General features: G+C 36.0%; 1 protein-coding gene across 1 annotated transcript in view; it reads left to right on the forward strand.

Moving 5' to 3' along the window:
- MMP20 (matrix metallopeptidase 20) overlaps nt 1-12,301 on the forward strand; it is a 38,499-nt gene extending 26,198 nt beyond the window's left edge. Inside the window, exons 9-10 of the mRNA XM_006775238.2 lie at nt 10,291-10,394; nt 11,401-12,301. Of these exons, the coding sequence (XP_006775301.1) occupies nt 10,291-10,394; nt 11,401-11,501 (205 nt within the window). The 3' untranslated portion in view covers nt 11,502-12,301. The remainder of the gene's footprint in view (nt 1-10,290; nt 10,395-11,400) is intronic.
- The last annotated feature ends 607 nt before the right edge of the window (nt 12,302-12,908 follow it).

Genomic DNA, 12,908 nt, shown 5'->3' on the forward strand with positions numbered 1-12,908 from the left:
TGTGGGAAAACCCTGAAGAAGTTCACTGAGATTAAAACATGGGCTGGAATGAGAGATGTGGCCCAAGGATAAACCGGGTTAGATCCTGGAGGACGTATGTTTTCATAGGAAGATCATAGGTCTTATTTTCTCGAGATGAGGGATATCATTAAATGTCTTACATAAAGGAAGAATCCAATAAAATTTATGTTATAAAGAATATCATTCTGGCAGCAGTGTGACTAAATTTGAGGCGGGGGGAGGGCAAGATTGAAACTCAGCTAAACCAGTTAGGCCAGAAAGTAGAAGAAAACGTGTTCAAAATGTTCAAAGAAAAACTATTTTTCAAAAATGAAGGCAAAATAAAGACATTCCCACATACGCAAAAACTGAAAGAATTTATTGCTAGTACACATGCCTTGCAAAGAAATACTAAAGCAAGTTTTTCAGGCTGGACATAAATGTCACCAGGCAGTAATTTAAATCCACTTTTTTTTTTTAAAGAGAACCAGTAAATGTAAGTACGTAATTATAAAAGATAGCATCAATGCATATTTCTTCTCTTAATGGATTTAAAATTCACTGTATAAAACAATATGTATACAATTACATTGCTAGGCCTTTGTGACATGGAAATATATTTGTCAATAACAGCACAAAGGCGTTGGGTGGAAGAAAAACTGTATTAAGCTAAGGAAATGACACCAGATAGTAACACTGGTGTCACACAGACAAGAGAACCAGAAAAGATAATAAGAGGTACAATAACAAACACTGTAAATATATTTTCTCTTTTTTCTTCCAGCTTCTTTAGAAGACATTAAGTTATATAAAATAGTAATTATAACAATATATTTTGGGGTTTGTAACATATACAGATGTAATATGTTTAACAGTAATACCACAAAGAGAGGAGTAGGGAATAGAGTTATATAGAGTTGTGCTTTAATATCTCACTGGAATTAAGTTAGTAGAAGAAGATTATGGTAAATTTAGATGTATATGGTATGCACTAAAGAAATATCTTAAAAAGTAAAAAAATTATGAAAGGAATTAAAATGGTACATTAAAATTTTTTTCATTAATGCAAAAGAAAAATCTAAGGGTCAATAGAGGAACCAAAAAGACATGAGGCATGTAGAAAACAAAAAGTAGCTGAAACCGGTTTGGCTCAGTGGATAGAGCGTCGGCCTGCGGACTGAAAGGTCCCAGGTTCGATTCCGGTCAAGGGCATGTACCTTGGTTGCGGGCACATCCCCAGTGGGGAGTGTGCAGGAGGCAGCTAGTTGATGTTTCTCGCTCATCGATGTTTCTAACTCTCTATCTCTCTCCCTTCCTCTCTGTAAAAAATCAATAAAATATATTTTAAAAAAAAAGTAAAATGGCAAATGTAAGTTCAATCATATTAATAACATTAAATTACATTAATAATATTAAGTGTGAATGGATCAAACAATCTAATCAAATGGCAGAGATTATCACACTAGATTAAAAATGCAAGATCAAACTATGTGCTATCTATAGGAGACACACTTTAGATTTAAAGATACAAATGGCTTGAAAGTAAAAGGATAGAATATATCATATATACATATATGTATGTGTATATATGTGTGTGTGTATATATATATGCAATAAGAAAGCTGAAGAGTGACTATGTTAATATCAGGGGGAAAAAACTTTAAAATAAAAAATGTCTTAGGGATAGAGAAGGACATTTGATAGTGACCAAAGGGTCACTCTATCAAGAAGATATAAGAATTATGAGCCTGATAACAGAACCCCAAAGTTGATTAAAATAAAGGGAGAAAACAACAATTGAATAATAATAATTGAAGATTTTAATACCTCACATTCAATAATAGATAGGACAACTAAACATCAATATCAACAAGGAAAAGACTTGGACAGCACTATAAACCAACTAGACTAACATATATCTATAGAACAACACTTCACTCAGCAACAGCAGAATTCATATTCTTCTCAAGTGCATGTGGAACATTGTCTAGGATAGATGATTGGTTAGGCCAGAGTACAAGTCTCAATAAGTTTAAAACAATTGATATCATACAAAATATGTTCTCCAATAAAGAAGAAATAAAGTTAGAAATCAATACCAGAAAGAAAACTGGAAATTTTACAAAAATGTGAAAATTAAATAACAATACTCTTAAAACAACCAATGGGTCAAAGAAGAAATCACAAGGGAAATCAGAAAATACTTACAAATGAGTGAACATGGAAACACAACATACAAAAATTTATAGATGCAGGGAAGGCAGTGCTCAAAGTGAAATTCATAGATATAAAATGCCTATATTAAAAAAGAAAAAGAATCTCAAATTAGTAACCTAACCTTCCATGTTGAGACACCAAAAGAGAAAAGGGCAAATTAAACCTAAAGCAAGCAGAAAGAAGGAAACAATAAAAATTGCAGTGGAAATAGATAATAAAAAAGTAATCTGAGAAAATTAACAAAACAAAAATGTTGGCTGTTTAAGAAGACCAAGAAAATTGACAAACTTCTAAGTGAATTAACCTTTGAAACAGAGAAAACTCCACTTACTAAAATTAGAAACAAAAGGGGGACATTCCAACCAATCCTGTAAAGGAATACTATAAACAATTGCATGCCAATGAATTAGATAACATAAAATGAACAAATTCCCAGAAAGGTACAAAATGATGAAATTGAGTCAAGAAGAAATAGACATTCTGAATAGACCTATAACAAGTGAAGAGACTGAATTCATAATTTAAAAAAAAAAAACTACCGGCAAAGTCCAGGCCCAGATGGCGTCACTGGCGAATTCTGCCAAAACATTTAAAGAAAAACTAATACCAATTTTTCACAAACTCCTCCAAAATACAGAAGAGGATGGAACACCTCCCAACTCATTGCATAAGGCCAGCATTACCCTGATACCAAAGCCAGACAAAGACATCACAAGAAAATAAAACTTCAGACCAAAATCTATCATGAATATGGATGCAAAAATTCTCTAAAAATACTATCAAACCAAATCCAGCAACATATAGAAAGAATTACATACCACGTGCAAGTGGGATTTTCCCTATGGAATGCCAGATAGGTTTAATATCTGAAAGTTAATATACCATAGAATTTAAAGAGCATAAGTATCTCAATAGATGCAGAAAAAGCATCCAGATGGCGTCACTGGCGAATTCTGCCAAAACATTTAAAGAAAAACTAATACCAATTTTTCACAAACTCCTCCAAAATACAGAAGAGGATGGAACACCTCCCAACTCATTGCATAAGGCCAGCATTACCCTGATACCAAAGCCAGACAAACACATCACAAGAAAATAAAACTTCAGACCAAAATCTATCATGAATATGGATGCAAAAATTCTCTAAAAATACTATCAAACCAAATCCAGCAACATATAGAAAGAATTACATACCCTGTGCAAGTGGGATTTTCCCTAAGAATGCCAGATAGGTTTAACATCTGAAAGCTAATATACCATAGAATTTAAAAAGCATAAGTATCTCAATAGATGCAGAAAAAGCATTTGACAAAATCTCACACTGTTGTGTGATTTAAAAAACAATATCACTCAGCAAACTAGTAATAGGAAATGTTTTCAACCTGATAAAAAGGACTGATGCAAAGTTCTAGCTGGTATCATAGCCAGTAGTGAAAAACTGGATACTTTCCCCCTAACGTCAAGAAAAAGACAAAGTTTTCCACTCTCACCACTTCCATTCAACATTGTACTGGAGATTGCAGCTAGAACAATTAAGCAACAATTAATGAACTAAAAGACATCCAAATTGGAAAGAAAGTAAAACCATATTTATTTACATGTCACATAAATTTTATATAGAAAAACCTAAGAAATTCTTTTTTTAAATAAACCTATTAGAACTAATAATTGAATTCAGCAAGTTTGCAGAGAATGATTTCAATATGCAAAAATCAATTCTATTTCTAGCCACCTCAATGAAAAATATAAAAATAAAATTGAAGAAACAATTTCATTTACAATTACATCAAAAAGAAAAGCACTTAGATATATATTTAGCAAAAGAAGTTGAAAACTTATAATCTGAAAATTACAAAACATGGTTTAAAGAAAATAAACAAGATCCTAATGGAAACAAATATATCATGTTCATGGATTAGAAACCTTAATATTTTTAAGATGGTAATACTCCCCAAATTGTTTTATAGACTCAACACAATCCCTATCAAAATACCACCTGATTTCTTTGTAAAAGCTGTCAAGCTGACCTTAAAATTCATGGGGAAACTCATAGGACCCAGAAGAGCCAAAATATCTTGAAAAAGAACAAAGTTGAAGGATTCAGATCAGACTTCCCAATTTCAAAACTTATTACAAAGCAATAGGTGATACTAACATAAGGCTAGATTGATAGATCAATGGAATAAAAGTGACAGTCCGGAAATAAACTCATATCTATGATCAATTGATTTTATTTTAATTTATATATACATTAATATATTTTTAACTTATTTTAGAAAGAAGGAGAGGTAGAAAGATTAAAACTTCTCAACCACTGAGCCACATTGGCCGGGCAATGGCCAGTTGATTTTTGACTAGGATGCTATGGCCATTCAATGGGGGAAAGAATGTGCTGGTGGGACCCAGGAATAAAAGTGTCCACAGGAGAGTGGACATACAGGTCTTAAATTCTGAGAACTCAGGCTGAGAGATAAGCTTGGACTCATCATACAATCAGGTAGTAACTGAGACCATCAGTATTTTTCCACGTTGTTACTAATTCTTTGTTCCAAGTCCTGGTTCCTGAACTCTTGCCTGGGATGGGACATGGCAGCTTCTCACTCTTCTCGCTTCTCTTCTTTCGGGCCACTCTCCCCTCTACCCTTCACTGCTGTAGATTACAAAGGCCCCTTCTCCATGGCAGCCATATGATTCTTGGCTAGAAGTGGATTATTAACTGCAAAGGAGATTCCAGTTTTCCATTTCACGAGGAAAAAATCTCCTTGAAGAAACTTCATGAAAATACATATCTTAGCCATGACATTGCTAGTGAAGTTTAAGTCTCAGAAATGATTTATTTAACATCTATACACATCTGTCAATATTAAATGATGAAATAATTCTAGGTCACTTCATTTTACTTGGTATTTAGGTAATTTAGTTGGTATTTCTTGTTTCACAGACAAGACCTCAGTGATGAGAAAACATATGCAATTGATTTCAGCAGGTAGGTAGTATACAGTAAATTCATAATACAAATTCAGTTCTTTTTAACATTTAAATTCATCTAATAATTATTGATTGTTTGTTATGTGTTGGGAATTTAACACAGAATCCTAACACATAAGCAAGGCTGAGTATTTTCTCTTATGTCCCCATCTGCTTTCTAAGCAATCTTGAGACACAGGTACTGCGATCTCTATTTAACAGGCATGAAGCCTGCCTGCAGCCAGGGATTTAGCCACTTTGAACTCACCTGAAAGAGAAAATAGAGCCTCTGAAGCTTACAAAGTTGCTGTTAGAGTGATAGGAAAGTAAAATCCATGAATACCTGGATTTCAGTTGAAAAAGACAGTGGTTAAAATATATGCTGATTCACATGCATAACCATACCCAAATACATACATGGTGTCCTCCCAAAATGTATATATTAACAGCTGATAGCTCAATTTTTAAAATAAAATGTGTTTTAATAAACACTACTTTTATAATTATTCAAAATGTCTGTATACATTTTTGGGCAAAACCTGTATATAGTGCCAAAGTATCATTTCTCTTTAGCTACTTAGTAATGATATCTAAACTCTGGAAATAGTCATAAGAAACAGGTCAAATCTTAGTTATTCTGTGAAAAATCAGAGAGATTAAGTGATTAGCTCAAGGTCACACAGCTAAATGCAGTCTATCTGAGGCAATGTTTCACGTCTTCTGAGTCCAAATTCAGAGGTCTTCCCCATTCACCACATATAGTCATTCTTCATTCATTTAACCGTTTATTTATTTACTGTCGATTAAAATACCCATACCCATGATTCTTACCTCATTATATAATTTCCTTTGACCTTCAGTAAAATCTTCAACACACCAGTAGATCTTCTTAATCTTTTTTTTCTTTATTGATTAAGGTATTACATATGTGTCCTTGTCACCCCATTGCCCTCCCACCCACCCCCACTCATGCCCTCACCCCCATTGTCTGTGTCCATTGGTTAGGCTTATATGCATGCATACAAGTCCTTTGGCTGATCTCTCCCCCTTACCCCCACCCAGATCTTCTTAATCTTAATCCCTTTCTTGCTAAATTCTCTGGACTACCTCCAACATTCTCCAGGCCTCCTTTCTCCACCTCTCTGCAGCCGTGCCTGCCATTGCAAACTATTATCCAGATAAAGTGTGTTTAAAGATTAGGTAAAGATTAAACTCACTGATGATTTAGAATCCCAGGTTGGATCACAAGTTCCCTTAACCTCATACTAGCCAGAGTTCATGGTTCCTGGTGCCAAAATAAACCACATCTTATGGCTTGTGTGTCTACATACTTTGTGGTAGTGGTAACATCTAAAATCTTATGCATATATAAGATGTCCCAAAAATGTATATACACACTTTTAATAATTATAAAGGCAGTGTTTATTAAAATAAATTTCATTTTCAAAGGTATCAGCTATTAAAGCGTGTATGCACTTTTTGGGGGACACACTGTATTGTGTGTGTGTGTGTGTGTGTGTGTGCGTGTGTGTGTGTGTGTGTAACCTGTCTCTCATCCTCAGGACCACTATGATCCAGATAAGGAAGCCAGAGCTCAGAGCTCTGAGCACTTTCCCCTGATCACAGAGCCTGCAACAGAGTCATCTGACTATACATGTTGTGTCCTTTGCTCTATAACAGAAAACCTCAAATGTTTGCCCACAAATCAAGGGCTAGCTCATCACAACATTTTTATAAGCCCATAACAAAATAAGAACAACATCACAATATTATGCATGTTGGGGAGTGGGGTCTGTGTCAGGATAAAGACACATTATTGGCAAGAACCACCTTTTATTCTGAGAGTATGTCCTTTCTGACTTTTTGGTGTTAAAGTTTCTTTTCTTTGTGAAATAGTAATGAAAATAGATGGTAATTTTTTGATGGTTGGATGGTAATGTTCTTACTTGGTAAAATGAAAAGTAGGTGACCCTGTATTAGTTATATAGGCCCTGTCTACATATGTCTACATAAAAGATTCAAATGAAATATTAATATGTTATCAGATAATCTCAAAATGGTGATTTTTGTGTCAGGCTGGTACTTTGAAATGGAGTTTGTTGAGAATAATACTCTTTGGAAAGCAGTTATAGGACAGGAGGCAAGAGGGCAGAAAGGAATATATCAGTGGTAGAAGAGCTGGAGGAAAGAAATAGTAATTTCACAATTTTGTCAAGAACTTTGCCTAGGTTTCTATAAATATGATTGAGAATTAAAATTTGCAGCTGGACATTGCTTTGCTAACTTTTCTTCTGAAATTTTATTGACATATAATATTATTACCTTTGTTATCCTCAGAATATACAGGGTGTCCCCCAAAAATGTATACACACTTTAATAGCTGATAACTTTGAAAATGAAATGTATTTTAATAAACACTGCCTTTATAATTATTCAAAGTGCGTGTATACATTTTTGGGACACTCTATACATACATAAGATTTTATTTTTTATTTTTTTTTAAATATATTTTATTGATTTTTTACAGAGAGGAAGGGAGAGAGATAGAGAGTCAGAAACATCGATGAGAGAGAAACATCCATCAGCCGCCTCCTGCACATCCCCCACCGGGGATGTGCCCGCAACCCAGGTACATGCCCTTGACCGGAATCGAACCTGGGACCTTTCAGTCCGCAGGCCGGTGCTCTATCCACTGAGCCAAACCGGTTTCGGCAAGATTTTAGATGTTACCACCACCCACCTCAGTGAACTAAGCAGACAGATAAAAATAGAAATTTTTCTTTTTCAGGTTTTCTATTGAATTAATAGTCATCTTTTTTCTTGAAAATGTATTTCTGTATTACTTAAGCTTTATCTCTATTCTCAAGAAAGATCTTTGCTCTGTCCTTTCTTACTTCCCAGACTTCTCCATCCAATTTTAATATCATACAAGCAGATCCCAACTTGTATTAGGTTTCCCTGTAAATATTCTTTAGTCAGTCACTTGTTCGGAACTGAGACAGAATTTACCATAAAGCAATATAAATGGGGATTAAGTTCTCAAAATCACTCATAAATGTCTGTCAAACATACACAAATGTAAGGAGCTGTAATTATAACAGTTCAGCTTTGAATCCTGTATCAGAACAGACAAAAGAGGATAAGGATATGAAGGTCATTCCACCATTTTTCCTGAGCATAGGTCAACATTAGGCAAAGAATTCAGAATAGGTACATGATCTGTTACCCTCCCACTGTGATCCCCTCTGTATCTACAGACATACCAAATGCCTGGCAGCAGCTTTGCTTTTTTTTGCATTCCATCCCCCAAATATTTTCAGCTTTAAAATGATCTGCCTTATTCCTACCCATCAGAGCTTCCACTTCCTCAGTAGGACTGCCTCAGGGAAGTGGGAGAAGGAAAACAACCTGGTGAACAGAGATTACCATGTGAACATCTGTGCTCCGTTTTGAATGAAGAACTCCAGATTTCAGATTCTGGAACAAAGTGAGCAAAAGAACTCTAGGCCCTGAGGGAGCCAACGTGCCTGGGCTGTTCCTTTTTTTCTGTCTCCATTTTTTCCCTAACTTCACACCTGATACCTTGCAGTCATTCCTTCCCTCTCATTGAGCTGGCATGTCCGAAGATGATGAAATACAGTAAATGGTTCCTATTTTCATTTGTGCTGCAGTGAAGGTTCTCATGGCTCTCCTGGAAAGGGAGTTTGGGAAAGTTATCTGTCACTCCCATCCTCAGAGCCCCATATCAACAGGGCTGGTTTCAGCTTGACTCTTTTCCCAATGTTTAACTTCTACTCAGTATCCTAAGAGATCTGTGTATTCTTAGCCACAGGAGAAGGACATTTCAGGAGAAAGTGGGTATTATCTGTTGCCACAGGCAACTGCCCAGTGGTTCAGACACCGGGAAAAATTGTCTAACCTTTTGGTGGGAAAGGACTTGGGTGGCCACCCCGGGAATGTCATCCCTGGGAGTTCTGTGCTGATGAAGAAGGGACTTCCTTACACTTTAATGAAGTCTTCCTGACGAGATGAGAGTCTGCTCTGCTTACATACTGAACTCATACAATGATTCATACGGTGATTCATGCAAGTCACAGTCTTTTTTACAAGCTGAGTAATTTTGATCACAAAGAGATGCATTGACCGATCTTGAGAGTTATCGCTGAATGGTGGTTGCTGATCCAGAAAAAGTTACCGAAGCTATTAGGTCAGTCATGTAATCTTCCCAGAAAATAAAAGCAATGTAATTCAATTGAATTGATTTAAAAAGCGGAGCTCAGTTATTCCCGGCTTTCTTGTTTCTTATCTTTACCTACTGATCTTTCACACATTTGCTCATTCATTGTGCATTATTTGTCCAGTCCCACCTCTATGGGTGATTAACAAGAAGCCCATGAATAAGAGCCTCTCTGAAGAACTTTCACCTGTTTGGTGAGCCAAGAAATTCATACATGGGGTGGGGATGGAGGGGGGAGAGAGAGAGAGAGAGAGAGAGAGAGAGAGCGAGAGAGAGAGAGAGAGAGAGAGAGAGAGAGAGAGAGAATAATTAAAACAGTAAATAAAGCATGAAAATATATGTAGAGTTCCTTTTGAAAGGCAAAAATTCTTAAATTATGGGAACATTTTGCTATAATATATATTAGTAGAATAACTACTTCTAAGCAATATATGTGACAATTTTTTAAAGAAACTCTGCAGTGGTTCTCAACCTTCTGGCCCTTTAAATACAGTTCCTCGTGTTGTGACCCAACCATAAAATTATTTTCGTTGCTACTTCATAACTGTAATGTTGCTACTGTTATGAATCATAATGTAAATATCTGATATGCAGGATGGTCTTAGGCGACCCCTGTGAAAGGGTCGTTCGGCCAGCAAAGGGGTCGCGACCCATAAGTTGAGAACTGCTGCTTTAGAGAAAGCTAGTGGTCCCAGAATCTCAAAAACCTGGGAGGAGAGGAAAAGAGAGAGAGAGAGAGAGAGAGAGAGAGAGAGAGAGAGAGAGATTTAAAGTAAATCATAAGACAGCCTGGCTAAATATGCCTGACTAGTAGTACAATGTCACTACAATCAATAAAAACCTCTTTTATGAAATAATACTTCCTCCAGCTATGATGAACGAAAAAGGAAAATGGAAAAAGACTATCCAAAGAACACTGAAGAGGAATTTTCAGGAGTAAATGGACAAATAGATGCTGCTGTGGAATTAAATGGTGAGTATTTTCACCAAAAAACTTTCTTTGTGGAATTGTAACAAGAAACCTGGGTTTTAACGTAACAGAAGAAAAATGGGTTTCCAAATGGGAGCCCTCCATTCTTATCTTTGGTCCCGAGCCCTTTATTAATTTAGCTCACCAGATTAACCCCCAGGAAGGATAACTATAAAAGGCCTGCCGTTGTGGTTCTCTCTCTGAGAAAGGGAAGTTTTAAAAGTATAGCTTCAGTCCATTAGTCAGCTACATTGTAAAGTTTACCTGGTCAAAATTATCATGTTTATCTTTAAAATGCACATACTCTCAACTTTCCCAGTATCTTTCCCCACTCCAGCACTCAACTCCTGAAATTGAACACATAGTTTGGGAAGGTGACTTGAATTGAACTGGGTTGAATACGTTTAATTGAATCTTTTGAACCAGTCAACACATTCTTTTTAAGAATATAGCACAGAGCTGGACACTTCAGAAATGTCAAGACAGTTCCAGATATGGTCTCTGCTCTCGCAGAATGGTTAATATCTTTGGGAAACCCCTCCATCCAACACAGATTAAATTGCTAGAAAACAAGACTATCTATAATTTGGTGTTGAATCATGGTAGTCTTCACAATAATAGCGAGAGATGACCTGAGAAAGAACAGATCAGAACCAGCCTTCATAGTTGGAGATTTCATGGTGGGACCTCAGCTAGAGAGGTATGACTAGGGAACGAAAGGGGAGGAGACTTCCAGGAGGGGAACAGCCTGAGCAGAAGCACCAAGCATCATTGAACTTGACACATCAGATGACCCCAAGGAGGAAGCTGGACCTGGCTGGAAGAGAGAAGACGAGAGATGATTGAGAAGTTAGAGGTGTCCGGTTCTAGGGCTCAGTGAGAACTGCCACCTGACACATTCCCAATTCCCCTTTGGTGCCAACTCAAGAAAATGACAGTTACACACCCTCCCGTTTACACATTTGCAAGTCATTTTCAGTAACCACAATTTCAACTTTGTCTCTTTTAGGCTACATTTACTTCTTTTCGGGACCAAAAGCGTACAAGTATGACACAGAAAAGGAAGATGTGGTCAGTGTGCTGAAATCTAGTTCCTGGATTGGTTGCTAAAGAGAAAGGTCTAGTCTTCCCGAAGGAGTGAAGAAGACTGCAAGCAGCTGATAACTGGGTTGAAGGACTAGAGCAGAAATTAGGGTAGGGATTCTTCCCATGGCCTTCGGTTCTAAGGGCAACTTAGAGTTCATTGAAAAGAATTATGCTTCTACATTTTTTTCATAGTTGTGGATTCATAATTTTAATCCAAATGAGAAATTCCTATTGGTCAGCTTCACACAAAAGCAGAATCAACACAGTGTACTTTTCAGTTAGACACGCATTATTTCTTTTCTTACCTAATATCCTGAAGTCAATTGATAACTTTGGATTTTATTTCCAAGAGGAGCCTACTTGTGGAGTCCCTGACATATGTTATAGTTTTTTGTAGGAAATGGCCATTACCATACAAATTATAATTATTCTTTACAAGTTGTGGCTTTTGTGGCCTTAACGTTTGCTATGATGAATATGAATTTATCCTTCTGTACTTTAAACATACCACAAACAAAAGACGGTGTAAGTTTTGTTTCTCATTTCTGTTCGCTTATGTGTACTCACCGGTCTTTGGAGTAGGTTATGGCAGGAAAACCTATTCAAGTGAATTTTCATACGAGTCAAGAGGTAGGCATTTTGCAACAGAAAAACTTTTAACAAAAGCCAATTAAAATGTTTTATAAGAACAATTTTTTCATTTCTCTTTTCAGTTAATATTTACTAGCTTCTATCACATTTTACTTGGCAACAAATTCCATGTACCTGTAAAAAAAGAAAAGAAAAAACCTCAAACCTTGAGATAGTATGTGAGTGTACAGAGCCAGAATAAATAACAGTAATTCACTCTATTTGCTGCTTCCTGACAATAAAATGCCCTCAATGAGTGAGTCTCTTCTGAAAACTTGTTCATTTAAGGGAGTTCATCTTTTTTTCTGTTTTTGTTACTTCAAGCTAAACTCTTTTTTTCTACCTAGTCATTAATACAGATAAAACATAGCTGCCTGTCATTCTTATGATTTTTTTTTTTACATCTAGAACGTAAGGATTCTAAAACATGTTAGTGGTTCTGAACTTAAATGATAAAATACATTTAACATGCTTCCTAGACTGCCTGGAATATCTGAAGTGTTCAACAGATGTTAGCTATTATTGTTACCATCATTTATTAAATTTGTTTCATACGCTACACAGACAATAGTGTGGTTGGCCGAGGGACAGGGGTGAGGGGGTCAATGGGAGAGGAAAAGCGGGTATCTGTAATACTTTCAACAATAAAGATAAATTTTAAAAAATTAAATCAATTAAAATAAAAGCTCTGGGGCAGTTACTCAAGGTTACGCTAAGCTTTCCATTGGTTTCCTTAATTGAAAGTGGCTGTTTACAGCACACATGTTGAATCTTTGATGATGAAGAAAAGTCTACTGTGCT

This window comes from Myotis davidii, unplaced genomic scaffold (genome assembly GCF_000327345.1).
Source record: "Myotis davidii unplaced genomic scaffold, ASM32734v1 scaffold8, whole genome shotgun sequence".
NCBI lineage: Eukaryota > Metazoa > Chordata > Mammalia > Chiroptera > Vespertilionidae > Myotis > Myotis davidii.